Here is a 24,126-nt window from a genome sequence, read left to right as displayed (position 1 = left end):
ATAATGGACGAAATAATAGTTGACGTTTAACATCGTTAACTGGTAATCAGGGTACGGCCTCGACCAGAAATTAACCTTGAGTAGAACCCTTCTGCAACCGGCGTAAAAGTGTGATTAATTATTCCACGTTCCAGCCGAACAATAGATCTCCTTTCGGCCACTATTATTTCCACGAGGCCGGAGAAGAATCGTTCTTTTCTTGCCCCCCCTCCCTACTTTCCCTCCCCTTTTATTCGTCGCTTTTGATCTACGTGGGTCAGTAAACACCAGGGGCCGCTTTATTATTTTTTTCAATCATCGGGGAAACGAATCTTGAGCAATGACGTGCCACCAGCGTTGTCCACGGTAATTTCGCTCGAAACAAACGGGAAACGGTGTCAAATCAACGGTGTTCCATGCTTTTCGTTTATTTATTTTTTCGATCGGAATGAAAATGAGCGCGTCTATCATTAAAGAGAGAGAGAGAAGAAAAAAAGCGTGTCGCGAACAATTGGCGTTTTATTAGTTTGGCGCTGCTGGTATCGAGATTTCGAAACGAAAATTCGATCGTTCGCCATCCATTATACTCGCGAGCAATTTTTGTTCGTTTGCCGTTTTCCACGTATCGACGAACCGAACAGTTAATACTTTAACGAACGATCCGCGTGCGTGTCACGGCTATTTTATAAGACTCGACGTTTCGTAAATATATAGGCGGCCATTCGAACGAAAACCCAGGTGTATGCCCCTTCCCTCCAGGTTTAATTCTTTCGTGTGGAACAATCGACGTAAATAAACTCGACGTAAATTTTATCGGCGCCCTCCATTTTTCGTATTGGTCGCAACAACAACAACAACAACAGGTAATAAGGTTCGATAATTGTATAGCTCGGCCGGTATCGATGCGTTTAAATCGCGCATCACGATCCATCGGTCGGCCAGCCAGAGTCAACGCTCGTCCATCATCCGCTCCTTGTCAACGGTGCACACAACTGTTTCTTGTCCACGATCAATTAATCCACTCCTCCTATTATTTGTTTTCCATCCAGTTTGCACAATGGTGGAGAAATTGTTTGGGCGGGATTGCAATCGGGAACTCCCTCCATTGTTCCATCGTTCTCGACGATCCAGAATTTCCTTCCAGAGAATCGAGAGAAGTGCGATCCTGAATTTGCCGTAATATCCCCGTACAGGGATATTACGATTTGAACGAGTCAACGTGGAGCAAACGATGCAGCTCGCGGCACGTGGCTACGCCGTTTCCTACGTGTTACACCCTGTTGGATCCCTTGGTTCGCGTAATAACCGAGAGACGATACAAACCCATTCTCCGTCGCCCGTTTAACCCGCATTCTATCCCCGCGCAAATTGGACGAGCGATAATCCCAACTTTTCGATCGTCACGAGTGGGATAAAAAGTGGGATTGGGACGAGAAAGTTTTCGAAGGTATGCAGCTTTGCTTCGTTTCAATCGAGCGATCACAGAAGTGATCTCTCCGTTTATGATGATTTATGATAAAAATCGGGGATCGTGCGAAGATTTTACAGATTCTACAAATGGGTGGAGAAAATTTCGAACGCAAGTGGGTTCGAAGGAAGGTATTTTTTTTCTTTTAGCTTCTTTTAGGATCCTCTTCAACATTCGATCGCGATCCAACGCGTAATAAGTAATTTTACGAAGAGGGATCGTAACGAAACGTGGTTTCAACGTGGGTGAAAAAGATCACAAATCGATAAATATCGACGATGCACACGTTTTTTTCTAGTTTTCTTTTTTGTCTTTCTTTTTTTCCACGCTTCGTGCTCTCGCATTTCGAAAGAATACGCGGTAACAAAGCGCGATTAAATTGCGTTTTAATTCCAAATCCGGGAGCAAGCGTCCACGGGACAAAGATTAATCGTTAGCCAGTTGCGTTCAGGTGGATAAAGTGAGTGTTTCTCGAGTGGCAGTCGGGGTTTTTTAACGCGGAAAAATCCGATACGACCGAGTGTCATTAATTAACAATATCTAGCATTTGCATTATCGGCCTTCTAACCGAGTTAATTATCTCAATTATTAAACGGGAGGGACGGCCATCTTCGCATTAATTAGCGCGATTCATTCGAGAGCAACGGTAATTTTCACGAAGAAATTAATTTTCATCCGAACGAGTCATCGTTTAAATACCTGAAACGGGAACGGCCTCACGGATAAAGGAGCGTTGAAATCTTTGCAGCAAAAGAAGAGAGGCAAGTTTAACGAAAAGATGCATCCTCGAACAGTTCGGCCGGAGTTCTTTTCACCCTCTTTTGGCGGGAGAAGATCGATCGCGTGCCACTTAAATTTCAAATCCTCTTCAAACCGGGTCGAGAGGTATTAAATACACCATACTTTACGATAACGTAACGAAGATAAAGGATCACCGTGATAGCGGTGATAAAGGAGAAATTTTCGCACGAGCGCTCTCTGAACCGTGAGAAGAATGAGGGGAACCGAAGACGATTTCTTTCGAAATTTTCCCGTCTATGATTCCTTTCCATTACACGGCGTCGAGTCCGCCATGAGAAGATGGGATAATAAAGTTTATCAACCATGGCGAACAGTAACAACCGAGCAAGAAAATAAACAGTCGTTCGAGCTACGGCCCAGTAAAAGGGTATATATTGCACAATTTCGTCCAAGTGTCTCGTTATGCCGTAATTCCGGGTCGAGGCGTAATTCGTCCGATCCGTCGCCCATTTGACAGGGATTATAGTTTCGCGACCTGATCCTTTCCCATAAACCTTGATTGAATATTGGAAGATGATCGACTTGGCGATCCATCGATTTCAAACTCGGTCTGGATTACGTGGATCGAAGAGGAGGAGGAGGAGGAGGAGGAGGAGGTGCTTTAAGTTATTACCGATTCGGTGAAATCGATCGTAAAAAAGCAGCTGTAAGAAAACTCTAATTCTACCGTACCGAGCGAGGACAGGCTTCTACCTCGCGCGGTTTATTATTCCTTCGCGTTGAATGGCCTCCTCGGCTGCTAACTTCGAAACTTATAAAACTCGACTCGCCCGTATAATCCTATATAATCCAATGTTAATGCAATCAAATTCTCTTTCGTGCCCGGCTCGGCTTGATTTCGAATCGGCTTATTAGAGGGACAATGCCGCCCGTATCCTCTTCGCGATCGCCTCTTTCGCCCATGAAAATCTGCTCTTTGCATCTTCCATCTCTAACGTCAATGGGCTCGTCATCGATGTTTATTTATACATCGACGGAATCACGATCAAGTAATAGCATCGAGTGCCACTGATCGATTCGATGGTGGTAATTAGTCGACGCGTGTACCGAATTAAATTTGTCGATGAAGCGGATACGGATTAATTCGAATTGATTCGTTCGCGAATTTCATCGTTCGTTTGCATCATCGTTCGTTACAAGAAATTAAATTTTGCCATTGCACGATTATTCTTTGCTTACCATTCTCCGCTTACCAAATGTTGTTGAATCGAGTTGTTGAAAAGTCGGCGAAACGAAACAAGCACTGGTACAATAGTAGTCTTAAACAAAAGAGAGTGGCGTTTCCACGTAGTGGAAACGTGATCCAAGACACGGTCGTATCGCGTACTCGGATCGTTTCGTGGATTTCACGGACTTCATAACCGAAGTTCTAATTCGAAACGAAACGACGTGGCCTGGCACGTCGACAGCGTGGTGCAGGACAGCGGAATTTATACGGAAAACATCGGCGCACCTAACGTATATAAATAGCATTGGCCTACGTAGCTTCTCCAGCGAGCCACGGGCAAAATTAGCTTGCTCGATCGTTTCGATTCAGCGCCACGAACCATTCTACCGAGACCATGAAATTTGGATAGCAGATGTCGATCTCGCCGTCCGTTTACTGTTGATACATTCCTTTCCTCGTTGTGTTAAAAGCGAGGGGAAAGTCAGGGGCACGATCGATATCGCGAGCGGAGCTTGCTTCGCAAAGAGCGAGAGAAAAGGCGATGATTTTATTTCACCGGAGCCGGAGGAAGGGAGGGAGGGAGGGACGTTGAATAAGAAATAATACACGGCAATAGGTTTTACGCGAACGAACAGATCCTTGCAAAGACGATAATCCGCAAGAGAATAACTCGATGAAAAAGGGAAGCGGATTCGTGAGGAAAGGAAAGGTATTAACCCCGACAGATCGAATTAGCCAGTCTAGTCCCCTTTATTTTCCCGTTTACCCGGGTTAATTAAATTTCCATTCATCTGACCTTCCTCTTCCGACAAATATCACGCTGTCCAATCCCAATTTCCCAAAATACCATTTCCGAAACCACCATCTCTTTCGCGATTTGTTATGCCGCTTCTCCGCTTCTCCATCCGCTTCCATTGCGACATTGTTTAATTTCGCTGACTTTTTGATATTCATAATTTAAATCAAAAAAAAAAAGCGAATCTTCGTAAATGGAAATTGTGATTCGTTTCAATGTTTCGATTCGAAGAACACAGAGCGTAGAATGCACGGGATTAAATTTAAACGCATAAGAAAACGACGCATAGGAGGATATCAAGCGAAAAATCACGCGGTTAAATCTAACGCCGTTAAATACGTTTCTCCTCTCGAATTTTTTTTTTCCCCTCTTTTCTTCTTTTAATTTCGTCAAACGAGTTCGAATAAATTTTTTTTTTTTAAAACCCTAAAATAAAATAAGCTGGAATAAATAAAATATCGGGGAAATATATGAATTTCGAATAGCTTTCCCCGCGTACAGAGAGAGCGCATCGATTTCATTTCACAAAATTTCAATAAACTTCGAACGATCCAAGTACGATTCTCTCTCTTTCTGTACGCGTATATTTTACACGTGTGCCATGCGAGATGAAAAAAACGAGACGCGATAATGAAAATTAGCCGAGAATTACCAATGCGATCAACAATCGATCGAGAGGAAACGATAACAGAGGGAGGAGGGTTATAAAAACGGCTGTCATAATCCCGCCCCTATTTATCGCCCGAATAAAATTATGCGAATCGATGCGGTTTCCCGGAGTATATCGCCGGACCCGCGTATTTACATTTTATTAAAAGTGACAGCAGCCGATGGTGGTGGGCATAAATCGCGATTCCGCCGATATTACGAGTCTGTGCGCCGGCAGATGCGGAACGATGCGGATGCGAGATTTGATCCGCGGCCATCTCCATCACGCATACGCCTTTATTCCTTCATTTTCCCTCCTCCATCCCTTTACCGGCCTTGATAACCCTCGCCTTCCTTCAATGTCCTCCAACTTTTCCAACCATGGAGGAGAACGACGACGTTGTTTAAAACGACATTGTGACCGAATACGTCCATCTATCCTTATCTATTCTGACGGATCAGCCACGAAAATCGAGGCCACACCAAGTCTTTCTTTTCACGAAGGGAAAAAATTGGGGCAGAGAGGAGTCAAGACGATTAAAATAATAATTGATAGATTCGAGCAGATGGATTTTTAATCGATATTACGATCGGGTAGAAGGCGTATCGATACGCAGTAGGGGAAGTTGCAAGAAAGTTTTCGGTATTGAAGATATATTAATTAAGAAACTTATTCATCCTCCGTGGAGTGGGCGGATAATTTATGTACCTTCGTGTTCCAAGTATATTTCCAAGTTTCAGCAGATTTTAATATGGATTATAGTTGATTGAAGTATCTTTTTAATTTTGTTGGGGGAACGAGATCGTACGCATCAAGGCCCGTGTTGTAACGAGGAAACGATCGAGGGTTACGTGTTAAACACTCGTACATTTGGAACATTTAAATTTGCAATCGACAATATCTTAAAAGTTTGAAGAGGAGAAACCGCATGGAAAATTCAATCGTTGATTTATCTAACAGTAATTGGCGATTGAGTTTTAGTACGCTTGTTTAAAAGCTCGTTCAAGTGCGACGAATATTTGCGAAGAGGGAGGGAGGGCGAAAGGGGCGATAAAACGTATTGTCCAATTTTCGTCGGGCGAAATAAGTAGGTCGATCGCGCCTCCGAGGACACGGCCATTAAGGTGTATTTATACCCTGGCCGACGTTAGAAAATATACTACCCTTCAAGGAATAATGGGCCACCAAAACTCGTCCGCGACGAGGAGTGCAATTTTCCAATAGGCATTCTTGCCACCACGAAGTTGGCACCACGCGTTCTAAAAGTCCTTTTAGTGGTCGTATATCAATCCGTGGGAGACGTCGCAGCGTCATGAAATCGTGATCCTCCAATAAGCGTAAATTTCCTCTTCTTCTTCTTCTTTCCCTCTACCCAAGAGCGAGTAAGTAATTCTTCCCGTGGCAAATTCTTTCTCGATCAACTTCCCCGCAAAACCCTTTGTCTTTTTTATTTTTTTTTATCCCTTCGAATAAATTTACCACCGAGCCTGTTACCATTACGTCGCGAAATCTTTCTTCGAGAAAGGGGAAAACATTAATCTTCGATAATCCCCGTTTTTTTGTTTCGCCGTCGAAACGGTGGCGGCGTTGGAACATCTCGGCGCGATTGGAACACGCTGTGCAATACATTTTAAAAACGCATTTTAAATTTGATTGTGTCATCGAATACCGCGCGATGCAACCTCGAGAGAATTTTTCTCGAGAGAAGAAGTTAGGAAGGCCGGCATTCCCTAGTTAAACAGCGCGATGAAAGGGGAAATTTATCTTGGAGCGTGGCTCGGCAAAAACATAGATCTTTGCCTGGTAAGATAGCTAGGGAAAGAGGGGCGAATCTACCCTCGATTCCGTGTGTTCACCGGCCTCGTATATGTATTTACCGCGACGTCTGCTGTTCGAACAGCGCTCACTCTTCTATATAAACCTGATTCTTTTCCTCTTCTACTTCCAGCCAGTACATATAAATATATATGGAATCCTTTCCAGGAAGGAATGCTCTCGAAATGCTTATTTTACGGGGCGGCGTCATAAAGGCACACGATCTTTCAATGAGCGTAAAACTTTCGACTTCGATTCGACCGTGCAAGCCACGGACGTCTCAATAAATACAGATGGGGTGGAAAGTAGAGGCTCGTTTCTCCCGTTCCTTTTTCCATTTCCCTTTGCTCATTCCGTTCGCCGGTATTTGAAACACGTAACATGTACCAATGCCTTTCAAGAATAAAAGTGCAACTTCTCTATCTTGGCTCGTCCCATTCATCGGGATTTCTTAATATTTTTTACCGGAACATTTACGTGCAACTCATATTAGAAAGAGCGAGTCGCTTCGCCATCTGGACAGAGGCGCGCACACGAATTCTTTCGACTTTGATTTTAATGTAAATCGATTCGATGGACGTGGGAGGAGAGAACACGCGTTGGCCGAAAGCCAAGCTGTAATCGTTCTCGATAAATACTTGTCGCGTCGGACGAACGGAAGTGACTGACGGAATAAAAAGAGGAAGAGAGCGAAAAAAGGGAGGAAATGGAAAGAATGTGTCCGTTACAGTACTCGGTAAGAAACTTTTATCTCTCGCGAGTCACTCTTTCGCAAGACTCGCGGTTGATTCGGGGCTGTATCTCTCGTTTTATATCCCCTTGACATCTTTCACGAGGAATTTACGAAGCGACGAAAGATTACAGGCTTGGGTGAATCGGGTGAACAGGTTGATCTTCGTCATAAAAGGTCTCTAATCGGATTATGCGATTTTGGTATCGCGGGATTATTGGTATATAACGGAATTTGGTATATCGCGAACAAATTGAAAAGTCACTCGATGGAAATCAATGTTCGAACTTTGCCCGTTTATCGTTCTTGTCAAACGGCCGTCAGTCGAATATTCGTGCGTATGATAACGTTGAAATTTCCTACTTTATGTTTATCAGTAATGAATAATTTGATCGGAATACGAGAGTTTAATTACATATGGGTTATTGGGAGGGAATGTGTGTATACAATGTGTGTGTTCAAAATTTAGATTATACCTTGTAGCTATTAAATTAAAATTATCTCGGGATTTGAAGATTAATGTTTGAACGACGATTTTTATGAAACTCGTTATTCGCGTTATTAATATTTATGTTTATTTTATAGGCAAATATTTAAATAACCTCTGGTATTACGAGTCATTATTACAGTCCATGTATAAACATCCGATTAATCGATATTTTAAATAAACAGAGTAATAAGATATTGTAAATACATTGTATTATTTACGTTGAATTTAATAATCAAATTGCAAATGTTAATGCGAGGGATTAACAGAGATAATAGAAGGCAATAGAAGTGCATAAAAAGATTAACTCGTAATCAGTAAACATGAGAATTAGACGGAATTTAGCTGAAAATCGAGATGGGAGAAGGTATTGCGAATTAGAGTTTGCAACTGTCCCGTAACAATAGCGTGGCAAAGTTAGTTAGTAGGTGGTGGAGATATCGGTACGCACAAATGAAATTTAAACACACAAGGAGACCGAGGGTAATAGTATGCCGCATCATGAGTTTCCTATTCGCCACTTTTCCTACGGATAATGCGGATACAGCGAAAACCACCAGAGATATACACGTGTATTTATCCTTATTTATATTTTTAATGGACAGAAACTATCGTAAAAAGTTCAAAGTTTTAAAACCGTGACTAAAAACCGTAATCCTTTCGGCTGGCAGCAAAACTCTATCCTCCGAATATAAAAATTTAAACGTCATTTTTTTCCTTTACAACTCTCAACATTATTAAAGATTTCGTGCGTAAGTTTAATACAAGTTGCGGTTCTTTGTTTCTGCTGTATTTTTGTGCCCACTCGCTGTAGTTTTTCCCCTCTCGATTCCCCCTACTTTCCAATGAAAATTTAACGCGAACGAGTGGCGTACGAACGGTAATTATCCCGTTTTAAATAATTAATTACTTAAAATCCGATAATTTAAATTTACCAGCAAACTATTTGATTGTCTGTTTTTCTTATCCCATTTGATGCGAGAATAATCGAATAAAAACTTATCTCTTCGAAATAAAATAATGTGAAAAATTTCAACAAGTAACGAAGACCAACGCGAATTGCCCCTTTCCGCTAGAATTCCGTAACGCGAATCTGGAATTCAAATTTCTTCGGCGAATTTTATCGGCGAAGAAGCGAAGAATTGCCACGAAATACGTAGTGTATCATTGTTGTCATGTGGTCTCCCAGATGAACGCGTATACCAGGGATCCGAGCGCATACATAAATTACAAATTATGCGGAAGAGATAAAGGTGACTGAGCACAGTACTACGTATGACCACATAGATGGATAGTATGTATAGTATATCGCTCGTGTACACATATTATATGAATATGTACGTTAGGACGAGCAACGCCTCAACAAACGCCGCGGTTCAACTCATTTGTCTTCATTATTGGTTTTGGTTTGGTTTTTTTTCAACTACGTCTAAAACGACTAGATTTCCATTAAAGAAGCAGTAAGATTCTCTTTATCGTTTAACGGGATGCTTTCTTGCGCAAAGTCTGCGAAAATTAACTCTTTTGCTGTCAGTTATATATTACTTTTCTCGCGAAAGTAATTTCCACCCGTTACGATAATTCCCACTTATTTCCCACCATTACCAGGCGATAAAGGTATTTTAAAAAGATAAAGGGCGAGTAATTGGAAATAAAAGAATAGCTAATTATTAAGTAAATTTTCAGAACGATTTGTAAATCATTTAAAGCTAATTAAAAACTATACGAAAGAGTGCAGTTTGCATTATACGAAGGATCGAAACGCCCGAGGCGTCGAGAGAAAGTTAATAACGCTAAACGAATAAAACGAATAAAATGGTCAATGCTTTTGTTAGACTTTACCATTCTCGAAATAAATCCGATTAAAACGTTAGCATCGATAATTGAAGAAAAAAATATAAAAAGTGCGTATGACGTTTCAAAATCTAACTTGTTACGTTCAAAATAAAATGATTTGATTTGAATAATTTGGCAATTTAAAAGCATTCTTTCGAAAGAAAGCACGATTTTTTAATGTTGCCAGTTATAATACGAACTTACCTTAATTATTAAAAGTATCGTAAAATTTTTGAAGAAATTTTTAGAATAAATGGTAGAATTGTACGTAACGAAGATTGGAAAAGGAGATTGGATCTCCATAAATTGTAATTACGACGAGGTTAGATCAATTATAAGGATTATTTTAAAAGTTACTATATTTATTATTCGTCTGACGTATCATTTTTGAACAGACGATCACGTGTCGTTTATATACAAATGTGTACACTCTGTACATTCTGCCCTAAACGATGAACGTTAATACGTAATCTGTACAGAAGCGAAAATTTGTCGATTACTAATCGCTAAATTCCTGATAGCTTCACAGTATATCTGCATACAACGCTTACAGTCAACACGCATTTGGTTCTATCTCTTTCGTTCATTTTCGTTTCACTTTAATCCTATTCTCTTCCTCGCTCGATTGTTTAATATTTAATTGACTAATTTAATTATTTACCTTGTTACTAGATGTTTGGTGCACGCTTCTCTCGAAATTCCAATTTTTCACGAAAGTCTGTATTTCTCTTTCAATCGATCGATCGACGAATGGCATACAACTGAAAGCAACGAATCGATTGTCAATGAAACGTGCGTGCACGATTACATTTTCTAAAAAAAAAAAAAATAAAATGTCGAATATTATATTATCGTACAAAGATAAATTCCTTATAACGTGATCCCGAGATCAAAAAATTAGGTTATTCGTCATTTTGGAATCTTTACAAAAATTGGCAAACAAACTTTTTTCACTCGCTCAAGGAACACGACGATTGATATAGTCGATATCGACCGATTCGTATCGGACATATTCGAGCTGTAACAACGTTATCGATTCATAAATGCATTCTTTCGATTCCTTTTTTTTAATCGGATACGAATAACTATGTCTCATGCTCGACTATTAGTGGAAATACCGTGAAAAAATAGTTTGCCTATTGTAGTATCATATCCATACGTTTTTTTTTTTTTCGATAATCGAATCGCGAAATCGATACCGTGTATAAAAAAGGGTTAGGCTATGTTCAACTTGAATATCAATGTTCATTAGGCGAGTCGACATATTTTCATAATCAGAAATCTACTTACTCGTTGCCCGAGATAACCTTTTATAACTGCTTGCAGCTTTTCACAATAAATTTTCTATCACTTCACTTGCGAGTTTTACTCAACTGTGTAAACACTACGTGATCACTTCAAAGTAGTTCGATTAAAACTAGATGATCGCCGCGAAACGCCATCTGCACACATCCAGATATAACTACCGTCAGTACGAAATGTGTCTCGGTCTCGATATGTTTACATTCTGTGCGGCTCGATTCTATTCGCGCGAAAATCATTGTGTTTATTCAACAAATACGAGTGTTAGATCACAAATTGTATTTTGCAAAGTGTACTTAGTTATTGGTATCAACGTATGATGTATAATTGAAGAGAATGCAGTGAAAATTATGGTAAGTGTTCTTCTCTTTGATTAATGACCGTTAAGATATTGCGAATATACAAAATGGCGGGAAACGAACGATTCGTGAGAAACAAAACACGACGCGACGTACATTTCGCTAATATGATATTGATACGTATCGACGCGATATGATACGTGTTGTTTACGTTAAAAAGAATATACAGATATACAATAGCAATAGCGAAAGCCGTGTAACGATAATCATAATTCGCAATCTAACACATTGATTAGCAAAATAGCGTGTATCCGAATAACAAGAAACGATTCTAAGCCTGTATCGTAACATCAAGAATAATAGAGACGATAGTAACTGCGTTCTCGTTCGAAAACTCTTTGGTCCGTAATCCAATCGATCCAACACGGGAAGAAAATCCTCTCGAATGAAAAATAAACACTAGAAAGGTATCGTGGCGCCTATCTCGAGATCCATCGAACTTTCGGTCATATCGATCGATCTGACCACGCAACGAATAGCGCTAAGGGACGATCGCGAGCCATCCAATGAACTTTGAGTGCCCACGGTTCTCCTCGACGGTCGAATGAACCTTCTGGCGGTTCTGTTAGGCCAAGTTCTATAGAAGGGCTCCTGACTGTAGTGTTTCAAGGCACTCCAGATCACGGAGGATCTTGGCGGTGGCAAGTGGGAATGCGACGGGCAATCGCAATGTTGCCACGCTAGCGTGGGCGCTTTGCAGCGGAAGATGGGAGCCCTGAAGGCCTCCGGAGGCCTCAGAATCGGGAGATCGTTCAATTTTAAAGCCAGTCGGACCCTCGAAACTGGTAAGTTCTCCTTTGACTGGATCGGATCGCGTCCAATCGACTGTACGATCGCAATATCGCTACGAAACGTTCCCCTATCTCTCCCGATAGACTCCGAAACGGATATATCGCTTATTTCGCCGATTTCACCGGCACTGCCTAAACAAGTCTTTGATTCTTTTATCCCGTCGATTTCCACCGTTCTCGATAACGGAACATCGCTTTGCGCCCCGTACAATCTCGATGTCTCGGGATCCCGAATTACGTCCCGAGTAGATTTGTCCAAGGACGAGTTAAGCTCGTCCGTGTCTGCACGCTCGAGTTGACCGGGCCGATCGATCGCGCCAATATGCGTGGATCAGGAGGACGAGTTGGCCTCTATCGTGGAACTGGTCGAAGCGTCGTCGTCCAAGGAGCTTTGGGTGGCCACGGTGACCTTGCTTCCGTCATTCCGACCGGGCAACCGAGTATCAGCGACAGTTTGACGGGGATGGCGTCTCTTGTAGGGCTCCCAATCCCCAGGACCCCGGCGTCAGTGCGTTGCGATCACATCCGGCGCGCTCTTTGTGCTCTCTATGCTGAAAGGTCGCCTCTGATCCACCTCTATCACCGCCTCTGCCCTGTACCTGGGATCGGGTGTCGTTTGCTCCGGGCATTTCGGCGTAGCCGAGTGTTGACCGCTCGACGCGTTACTAGATCCATGCCCGGATCCGTAGATAGAACTGCCGTACCTCTCTCCCGACCCGATCGTTCCTTGCCTCAATAATTTCGGCGATTGACGATAGACACTGTTTTCCCTACTTGGTTTCGGGCTTTGAAACCTCTGGTACGACGGGTAATCCGGAGGTTCGGGATAAACGGTTCCCTGATGCAACGGATAACCGGACTCCTGGTGGGTGGACCAGCCAGGCGGTGCGGGGATCGGGTTGTGTTTCGGACAAATACCCATGCTTCCGTCTCGACCTCTCGACGCCGGGCTGCAACCCGAGCATTGCTGTTGGGAGGAGCTGTGCTCGGAAGATTGCTGAGAGCTTTGACGCGATTGGGGCGGGCTTTGGTGATGAAGATGATGATGACGGTGATAATGAAGATGATTGGTCCCGTTTTGCGAGCTGGGCCCGCGGACACCGAACGTCGTGAATCCTACGGGCATCACGTTGTCAGGGATTCGCGTCTCGAAAAGGCTTTCTCGCGTCTGGCAAGAATTGTCCCGCATCTCGGGCTCGTCGCTCGATTCTTGTAAACGTTCCTGCGTCGCGTTGCTCACGTTGTTACTCTGATGTATGTCGTGCATATCTCTCGTGTTGTAAGCCATTTCGAGTACCAGATCTTTCGTGTAATCTTGCGCTATTAAAGTGGTGGGCGGTAAAAGTTCCTTGCTCGGGATCACTTCCAGACTCGGCGAGTCGCTCACTCGGTCCCTGATGTCCGTTCTCGAGGACGAGATCGGGCAGGGTGTCGCCTTGCGACCGAGCTCGTCCAATCGATTTTCTCTCGACTGTCTGATGTGCTCCTGGACAAGAAAAACGAATTCTTTCGATTAGTTCGGACAAATATCGAGTAGAATAAATAGCGCGAGCTCGTTAAAAACTTGCCGACTCTCTGCCAACTCTGCGCATACGCGGTAGTATCGTTTCAACACAATCATCTCTTCCACGGACGTTTATAAATTACATTATCTTCAACCACCATCGGTTATTTGATTAATAATTGTGGACACGCGTTGCGACAAACTATTTGTGTTTTATAAAATATAAAACATTATCCATTTTTTTTTTTTTTAAATATTGTATTCCGTTATTCAAATCACTCTTCGTTTCAATTTCAAAAAGCTTTGCAAATGACGCAGCGGCTATTGACTTTGAACGAATATAACGAATATAATATACGTTGTACATCATTTTTGATTTAAAGGATTAAAATTGCAAAACATTCATTATTCTGTTAATATTTTTACAGAAACCGTCGGTTTCATTACTAAATGTTTTCTTTTTTTTCGCCAATTCTTTTTTTTTTAAACAAAATAAAGCCTGTCCGGTTACCTTATTCTATAATCTATATTACAAATGACGTAATTCCGGAGATAATCAAACAATAGTATCGTTTTACCGCGAGGGATATTTAGTTCCCTCGTTGAAATAAACGAAAAATCATGATATTTGAGAAGCGAAATATTTTATAACTCTAATTAAATAAAATGTTACGATTGAAATATCACAGGATATGTTAATAATAATTTTTAAACATTACCGCGTTGAGTATTCGTTTAAAATTAATTTTCGTTAATATATATATTATATATCCCGCCTTTTGTAATTCAGCCTTTTAATCTTCTCCGTTCTCCGGTCCTCCGTGAATAGATGAAACGAACCATGGACTTATTTCAAATTGTACCGTATCAATCCTTTTTTCCGTGTTGCGTGAATGTTAGACACGTATGATTGTACGTGACAAGTACGAATCGTGGACCGAATCGAAATTTCACCATTGTTCGAAAAGTAATTGAAATTCTGGCAACGTGTAACAAGAGTGAATTTTATGTAATGCACAAAGAAATTCTAGTCTTTCGATGATTTGTCTCGTGTTTTCCACGATATTGTACGCAATATTTTAAGAGATCCCTCCAAATTTTCAAGCCGTTTTATATATTTACGTATACAACAGTTCGATATATTTTTCACAAATGTTTAAATTAACAGTAATTAAAAAATATTGAGATCGTGAACAAACATTTGTAGTAAACAAAAAAATGTATCACCTGTTGAAACATCCTACGATATTTTTATACGTTTCTTGCAGATGCAAAGCGAAGACAGAAGACGAAAGATCTACTTACTTGGATGATTCGATGGTCCCGGATCAATTTCCGCACGCAGTTGAAAACGAAGGCGAAACTCATGCCGAACATGATCAACGAGAAAACGATCAGGATTATAACGATATGCTGGGAATCGATCAGCCGCGATTTCTTCTTCTGTAAAGCAGAAAATAAGGTAAAATAATTCGTGATTAAAATTACGTCACGATCTCTCGATCGTTAAATAATACCCTGCGTGTATCTTTTCATTCGCGAACCCATACCATGCTAAAAATTTCCACCGCAATGATACCGCCTCCCCGTATGTGCATAGATTAAAATACAAGCATGAAATTCTGGTTATCACGCGCCCTTGTGGAAATATCGCGCAACGCCCAGGAGCATGATTATCGTTTCCTTTTTGTTTTCGTCTTATCTCTATTGTTGTTGCATCGTTGTCATCCCAACTACAACAAATGGTGGGAATTTACCGGATATGCATGGCGAGCATATTTCGCCAAAGGCTTAATTTCGAAATCCTCTCGTTTGTTCCATAACTTTTTTACACGAACGTGCACAATAAAGAAAGAAAAATAATGATACGTTTTACGGTTCCACCGCGGGAAAGAGTGTATCGGAGCGCTTTGGGTGGGATAATAAAGGATAAAAATCCGCCTGATATTCTTTAATATTAACCAGGATGAAGGTTGGCCGAGATCAAGGTTGGCTCGGTTGGAATATAATATCGCGACGTCGGTCAACATTTCCTGATTTTTCGCGCGCGTGCGGTGGAATCTTTGGAATACTACGTACGACGCCGGGGATAAGAATAATGCAGGTGGAATAACGCGTGTAAGAAGAGCACGTTTCGCCATTAACGAAATAGAGCGAATTATCGCGGTTTCCACCACGATGAAAAGCATTTTTCTACGGACGAGATTTCCGTGCATTAGATCCAAACATTTCTCGGTTGAAACTTTGAACCTGGTGGCGGTGGTGGCGCGAGCAAAGGGGAAAAAAGGGATGGCCAAGGGGAGAAACGCGAAGCTCTGGTCGAGGGGTTGGAAATGCCTCTTTCTGCTTCCGTAAGCTCGAGAGGTTTATTGTTATGCTTATATGGGCGAGCACTCTTCAACGGCCGCTTTTCGCGTGTTTGCGAAAGTCCATGCAAAAATACATTTTGAACGGCTACTGCATTCGTGACGAGAGACACTTTTGATGCTTTCCTCAGCTATCGAGCAGGGATTTATCCCGACCTGGAAACGGAATCCCGCTGCTTTCGATATTTATTCTACATCGAGTGCGGCATAGATACGCGAGAAAAACTCGCTTTTTGACAAAATTTTGTAAACTTGTCGTCTATTTGCTCTTTTTTTTTAAACGTTTATCGCTTCCCCTCGAAAACCCCTCCTCGCCTGAAATTTCTTCCTTTCCATCCTATATATTTCCAATATATATATATATTCGTATTCCACGATGAAAGAATTTCAAACTGTCAGTCGAATATGTCCATTACTCCTCCACCTCGTTCTTTTTCCCCATCTGCATTTTATCTCGCGTAATAACCCGCCGAGAAAATTCCGGCGCGGAAAATATTTCGTTGTCAAAACTGTGACGAAACTTGTCCGAATATCTTCCGCGCTAATCTAATCTTAAAACTCGCGTAACCTGACAGTGTTTTCACGATAATTATACAAGAATATATTACTTCAAACGTCAAACAACACCCTCGTTATCAGCGTATACAATTCGTATCTTGCTCTGTTCTCGATTTTATCAAACATCCCCTTTAACGCCAGGACGAGATGAATCCTCGTTTCTCGATCCCCATTTCTCGAACCGGATTCGAATAAACGACAATCGCAGCCTGGGATTCGCTTCTTTTCGGGAGGAAAGGAATAATAATTAGTCTCGATCGCGAAAAAATTGCCGAAGAGGTTCTCATTAACGCGGAGGAAGCGAAATGCGTGGCAGGGATGGTAATTTCGTTAGGTTGCCGGTTTACGTTGCCCGAAGGGTAAAGATAGGATCGAGGAAAATAGCCGATAATTAAGGAACATTCTTACGGCGGTAATTATCATAGAATATCTCTAGACGGGGGGAGGGATCGATATCTTAAAGCGAACGACGACGGTTATGAAGGAAGAGGAGCCAGTCGAACGGAAAAGAATCAAACGCGAATCTTATTTCGTTCGAGTCGCGTGCAATTGAATCTCGAAGATTGATACTTGAACGAAAGTTAATCAGAGGTGGAGGGGAAGGAGAGGTTGCCGACTATCAATCCTCGATCCGTCGAATTTTCTTCTTAACTCGAGGCAAAATTTCCTTCCACTTCGGTTGCCTTCCATTTACCTGATCGCGTGCATAGTTTAATAACGCGCGAGGGAACATTGGTAGCGACGTTTCTCCACCATTTCTCCTTTTTTATCCATTTTTTTCTTCTTCTTTTTTCCGCAACGTTCTCTTCCATTAGTATTTACCGGGAAGCGTTAAACGACGCACTTTCCACATTCGAGAGGAATAAAATTGGATGGGACGATTACCGCGTTATATATTCGCCACGATTTCGTCCCCCGTTCTGTTTCTTCAATTTCGTGGCCGCGTTCCCATGCGAGCGGACCCGCTATCGTATAATCTCGTCGTGCTTTATTGCGGTCGTGAGACACGGTTGCAAGGTTCTGGGATAGGAATAAGGTAGGAAGTAATAATAACGAAATGATTAGAGAGAAAGAGCGGCGGGAACATTGCTTCGTAAACACGAAGGGCGACGATTTTTCATTTTCCCTTCGAGCGAGCGTTGTTCGATTTTCAAACGAATTATATTCATGCACATCTTTCGAATAATTTTGTCCACGTCGTCGATATAAAATTACGAGTATCAACGTTATTTTTACCATCTCAGAGTTAAAGAAATTTCTTTAATTTTTCACGTCCGAACCGCACGTCCCGATATTCCTTTGCCATTTCTCCACAACCCGGCCATCCATCCGGGGTTTCTTATCTTTGCCCCGTAAAAAAAATATCTCGGTCGTTGGCGTAATTCTCCGCGCACCCTCTGAAAGATTAAACAATCCCGGAAGAGAAGGGAAACGGAGTGGAGATCATTCCTTTTTTACGTCGTTCCGTCCCGGTTCGTCCTGTCAGTGGATGGCGCGGAGGGTGAAGGAGCAACAGGAAGAGGCGAGATTGCAAATGCGACGATTTCGGGGCGACAACCGCAGAACGAATTCGCGCGGAATGTATGCGATGTCCATGGTCGAGTTATCGATACTCGTCGACTCGTTGGAACGGCTGGAATTAGGAGCGGAAGTCAGAAATCAGAAATGGTGGATTATTGAACGTATTGGCGGTGCACGGAAACGCTTTCGAGACATTTTCCACGAGTGGACGAGTGGTAAGGAAAATATCGCGTCGAAAAAGAAAAAAAAAAGGCGGGGGGGAGGGGAAAACGATCGTATGCATTAAAAAACATTTGCATCGTGGACGACGCGAAAGCCACGTGACGAACGTGTAAAAAAAAATGGTGGAACGCGGCCAGAGCCTGGTGGAGGCGAGGGTGAGTTGTTTATACCGTGGCTTTTCACGCTCGTCAAGTTTCCGGGTAAAATAGAAATGGATTCTCTTGTTCGTGCACACCGGTGAAATAGAAGAAGAAGAAGAGGCTTTGTTGTACGCCCGCGTTCCCGATAAATCGTACGGGCACAAAGGAATCCCCCGCGAACCATCCCATCTTTCAAGGGGATAACCTTTTTTTTTAACGCGGGCCGCCGCCCAGGGACAACTTCACCGATCTTCTACCGATGAATATTACGGGAACAAGTGACCTCAAACCGGGACTCTGGTTTTTTTCCCCGCCCTTAAACGGAGAGCTTCCTCTTTTACCTTTTTTACCTCGATCGACCAACTTTATTCGCGTCTTTATTCTCCTCTTGATCTTTGACTTTTCACTCGAGACCAAGAGGAGGAAAGAAAAGCTCGTCGACCGTCGTTCGATTTATCCTTAGACTCGATTTTTAGAACGATCGAGAACGCACGAGATCGATGTTCCATCAATGGAACGATCGTTTCTCATTCCGTGGGAGTAGGAGATTCGAAGAAACCGATGATTGATATCGATCCAAGGGAGCTATCGATCGAACGCATACGAATCGTTACATGCCGATCAAGGGATTGCCACCCGTGATTTGCATATCGGGTGGCAAAGTCAAAGAGGGGAGAGGAGAGACGGAGGAAGCGGAACGCGATAGCATCGATATCGCCGGCATTATTTGCCCCTGGATTAATATCCCGTCGATGGCACAGCGTCGGCGTCGTTTCGGAGGTAGCTTGTTTTGGCAAACTGCCAAAAGCGCGTACTATTTTACACCTCGCCCCGGAACCGGATACGTTCTCCCTTGGAGAGGCTTGGCGACGAGGGAGTTATCTGCGCGCTCGCAGGTGCGAGCAAGAGGTGAGAAAAACGGAGCTACTCGGCTCGGGCCTGCAAAGGCAGTGTTGAATAAATTAATTAACACGCGGTCAGAGAGGCAGGGAGGAAGGAAAAGGAGAATATTAAGTGTTCGTTAAGGGTGTACGCAGTGGATATCGCGGTAACAATCCGAGGGAGGTTAATTCGAAATCTGAGCGAAATGTCGGCGAAACGACAATTTCGTTGAAATATTTTCTGCGAATTCTCTTCGATTGGCCGATATGGGAATATCCGGGTTAATCGATTTCGCCGAACGAAAATCGTTTCGATTATCCAGTTGCTCGACGCGAAACCGTGTTTACCAATTGATTAATTTCAGAGAAGCGATACCGAGGATGATGAAGAAATTTCATATTTTCGCGGGAAATCGCCGTTAAACGATTGTTTGTCAAACGGCACGGTCAACCCCCTGTTGATAATCCGTTACGTAAGGCCAAGGAATTTTCTATTGCAACGTATACGAGCATTCCGGCCCTTCTCTAAAGTAGACCGGCTCGCAGTAGCACAATGGAGGTGCTTTCGAATGGGTCTGCTAGTTGCAACAGTACAATGACAAAAGAAGAGATCTTATTAAAGACCCACTTCGCCGTTCCTTCGTACTACGGTTCCTTAAAGTTGCTCGAGATCTTTGAAGTTCCCCCCATTTCACGTTGACATGTATAAAACAAAATTGCGCTCAACTTTTCCTGCTACCCCCCGATAAACGCGAAAAGGGTCGGACTCGCCCTTGCATAAACGACGTTTCACCAGAGAAGAAAATAATAGTAAGGTAGATAAGAGTTAGCGGAAATAGCGGGGGAGGAAAGGGGCGAGAAGGGGGAAGCGTAATTCGAGTACGGACATTGGGAAAATGTTTAACGACGGTAAGAAGGATCGCTATTGAATTTGCTCTAGATATATAACGTTTGCTCACGTTGCAAGATTGATCCTCTTCGTCCCATCGGAAGCGGCAATTCACCCTCCCGTTGCATTGCAATTCCGCAGCGATGCACGTCGCGTCCTCGCAGTAGAATTCGTTATCGAGGCAAGCTGAAACGACGAATGAACGTTTGAAAAATTAATTTTTTTCTCTCTTTTTCTTTTTTTTTTCTTTTCCCCTTAAACGTTACCATTGAATTTTGAAGAAGCGAACGAGGAGAAAGAACGATTATGGAAGGAGTTTCGTCGTGATACGATATCCAAATTTTATCGTCATCAACGTCGAGAACTTCTCGATCCATTGCTCCTTCGCAATCTCTCGTTGCGAAGATCGTTGAACGAAGATTCAATTTCGATACAAGAAAATTTTCGAGAGAATTTCGCACCGAACCTGCGGTCAAGTCACTCGTAAGATATTAGTCCTAGCTGGGGTGGCAGGTGCAAAGAGAGAGCCTGATACGTGTATCTGCACTCGTTGCTCCATTTGCCATTCAACCGCCGCTTTACCACCATTAATTTCGAAAATCGAATCCTTTCACGCCCGATTATTCTTTCTCTCCCCTCCCCCCGATACGAACCAGTTAAACCGGATAAACTCGTTTTCATCGATATCACTGTAATTATTGGCCCCGGGCCGTTCGCTCTGTTTGCTCGTTTTCTTTTATCCTCGAATTCGACGCGAATAATCGAGGTAAACGCGTTACGTGTCCTTTTTTTCTCGCATCCTACCTTTCCATCCCTCCAAACGCATCGCTCTAGATATAATTTTAACGATATTTCGTACGACCTCGCGGTTTTCGAGCTCGAGGGAAAATTTAATATATTCTTCCACCCGGGGAAAAGAGAACTATTCGAGATATGCCGCGGGGGGAGGCGTGTTTGACGATATCAGAACGTAAGAAAATTTTCATTGTTTCCGTCGATCTCTTGTTTCGAATGAAATATACGTATATAGGCGTTCCTCCATCCAGATATTCCAATTTGCCATTGTTGTTCCACCGGTATATCGATTTTTCGTTTTATTAATAATTACTGGTTACGAGTCACTTCGGTTAATGGAGTTCGGAGTTGTTAACATTTCACGTTGATTCGTGAATCAACAATGGGGGCGGAATGATATTTTTTTTTTTCGTTTCACGTTCGATTAGACAATCATCTAATTGCTCCTTGCTTCTCTTTTCTTCTCTCTATTTTTTTCTCCCATCGTCGTTTATTTATTTAACTGTAGGAAACACGCGAGCACCGATGTTAATTTATAGATTTCCATTAGACCGTACCTCCCTATTCCGTGAACACGAGCACGGCAGCAGGAACACGAGGTGTTAAATTTAATGAAACTTAACATCGGAATTACTTGCGTGCCGCGAACAAAGATCCCCGTGCGTAATACTCGCACGGCATACGTTACATAATGAAAATTAAACTTTCTTGTTCGCGATACGCGTAAAATCCCGATTATTAAGCACGTATATTCTATTATCGGGCGGGGGATGTTCGTTACGAGAGATACAATTGATTTATCCCCTTTCGTTTTCCTGATCCTCGGCTAAGTTTTCAATAATTTTCCCCGAATTAATTTAACAACAACGATTTCGCCAATTAATCAGTCGATAAATTTACTAAACGAGTCGAATATTTCTACAATTTGTTCCGTACACGTGATACCCGTTTTCTTCCTTCCGTTACATCCTCGTAATTTACACGTTCTCGATACGCAGTGAGTGAAAGTCGTACGGTACGCCCTGTTGCAATTAATTACATCGTCTTAATTATCGTGTACTACACGGGATAAAAGATCGATGCAAATTTTACATCGGGGGCAGGTTCGTAGACACGCGTAATTTAATTTGCGCAAATTAATAATAAAAAGCATAACTTGGAAGGTAATTACAGTTTCGTTGTTCGATATGAAATTAATTTCGGTGAAATTTCTGCAAGATGTTGGAATGGTTATCGTTATGGATCGAATGGAAAATCGACGTTTAGCAGATGTAGGGAGCGAAATAATATCCGTGGACGATGATTACGATAAAAGCTATCGCGGACAACGGATGAACAATTAATGGAGGAAACTCACGTTTGTCCCCGGGATCCCTGTCCCTGAGCGCTGTCATCACGGCCTCGAAGCTGCTGTTCAACGCTTTAGGCTCCGCGTAAAACCTGACAAACGCGGTATTGGTCCCGATGACGACGGTGTCGGCGATACTGCCGCAGAAATTCTTCTCTCTCGAGGACATGTCAGTGCGTTCTTTGAATACGTCCACGAAGTTGGCGTCGCACTCGTTCGGTCGTTGCAGTTTGAAGGGATCCGAGAACGTCAGCTGAATCTGAAAGTTGTGCACGTGTCCCCTGTTCCGATAAACGCCACTTCTCCACCCGAATCAAAAACTCAAAGGATCTTCCTCTCTCTCGATTAGGCGAGATGCGTTTTCACGGAGGAGGAGAGAGAGAGAGGAGTCGTGGGGGTGTCGTAATTACTGGCATCCTCGTGACGGGCCCAGGATTTCGTTTGAAAGAAACGGGTACGAATCGAGGGATCAAAGGATTCGCGACAAAGGATGTCGCGTCATCCAGTATTTTCGACTCCGTAAAGTATTCCATTCCGTATGTATTCGCACCTGTTATTTCTCTCTCTCTCTCTCTCTCTCTCTCTCTTCTCGGCGAGTTTCGAAGTAGTTGTCATCGCGGAGAGGAGAGGAAATGGGGACACGATGATCAAATGGCGTGGAGGGAACGACGATTAAATTTTTTTTTTACCTTCCATCCTTCTTTGACCGTGATGTTCCACAAGCAATCGAGAGGGATGCCCTCCTTTTCGGACAGCGTCTTCCTGTCCAACACGTCCTCGCTACTAATGATCGCTTGCACGCCGCTCACGTCCCTCACGCAATCCTCCGGCTCCGGTGGCACTCCCGCCTCTATTACAATATCACACACTTATACCCTCCACACGGATATATTTATCCGCGTCTCTGCAACTAAAACTCGCGTGCTCGTTGAATAATGCGATTCGCTCATTTACGGAGGTGGAGGAGCTCGAACGAGAGCTCGAGCGTCGAGAGCCGATGATTAGATGAGAGCCCTGTTCCGTTTCGCGGTCCGTGCTGAGGCAAGCGGCAAAAAAAAAAAAGGAAGAAAGAGGGGAGAGGAGAAGAGAGAAGGGAAAAAACGCCGATTGTGGAATAATCAATGAAAAAAAGGGGGGAAAAATCCGCGGGACCATTGTTTAAGAGATAATTAATTCCACTCCCCCCTCCTCCCCCCCCTCGTTTCGAATTGGCATTATGAAATTGGCGAGCATCGGCGGTGCACAATGGGCGGCGAGGGGGGAGAGTTATTGAAACGCGCGGAAAGATTCAACCCCGTTCGTCGGCATCCGATTAATTTCCTCTCTCGAATCGGACGATACCGAAACTCGTCGCTGTTTTAACCCACGTCGATTTCGGGGCTCGAAAGTGACGCGTTTTCGGGAGCTCCGTTAAGAGCGATGCTCGAACGCTCAAACGGCGCGCAAACGCGGGGAAATAATGAAGTGGACGAGACGCGGTTCCTGTTCCTGCAAATCTGGCTTATTCGATCGCGTGAACAACCGGGGATGTCGTTGCTTCGTATTCGACGAATAACGATTCCGTTAAATCACGCACGGAACGATCTGGAGATTGAAAATCATCTTGCGCGATATTTATCGAGTAATTCGAGTTACGGTGTCGAGTCGCAGTGATTTGGTAAGGAATGTAAAAAATTCGATTAGGAAGAATTACGAATTACTACTCGACGCGCGTGATATTT

The 24,126-nt window shown here is 43.0% G+C and overlaps 1 protein-coding gene across 3 annotated transcripts in view; it reads right to left on the bottom strand.

Moving 5' to 3' along the window:
* Positions 1-10,070: 10,070 nt before the first annotated feature.
* Neto (Neuropilin and tolloid-like) overlaps positions 10,071-24,126 on the bottom strand; it is a 68,878-nt gene continuing 54,822 nt past the window's right edge. For all 3 annotated transcript variants that reach the window (XM_003694656.4, XM_086903558.1, XM_086903557.1), the window contains 5 exons: positions 23,095-23,255; positions 22,415-22,664; positions 20,333-20,448; positions 14,991-15,128; positions 10,071-13,667 (listed from right to left, as the gene is read on the bottom strand). In XM_003694656.4, the coding sequence (XP_003694704.3) occupies positions 12,687-13,667; positions 14,991-15,128; positions 20,333-20,448; positions 22,415-22,664; positions 23,095-23,255 (1,646 nt within the window). In that variant the 3' untranslated portion in view covers positions 10,071-12,686. The remainder of the gene's footprint in view (positions 13,668-14,990; positions 15,129-20,332; positions 20,449-22,414; positions 22,665-23,094; positions 23,256-24,126) is intronic.

Source organism: Apis florea, unplaced genomic scaffold, assembly GCF_048593485.1.
Source record: "Apis florea isolate Af1SG1 unplaced genomic scaffold, ASM4859348v1 contig_2293_pilon, whole genome shotgun sequence".
Lineage (NCBI taxonomy): Eukaryota > Metazoa > Arthropoda > Insecta > Hymenoptera > Apidae > Apis > Apis florea.
The sequence above is the reverse complement of the archived record's forward strand: the minus strand, read 5'-3'. Positions and strand labels throughout refer to the sequence as shown.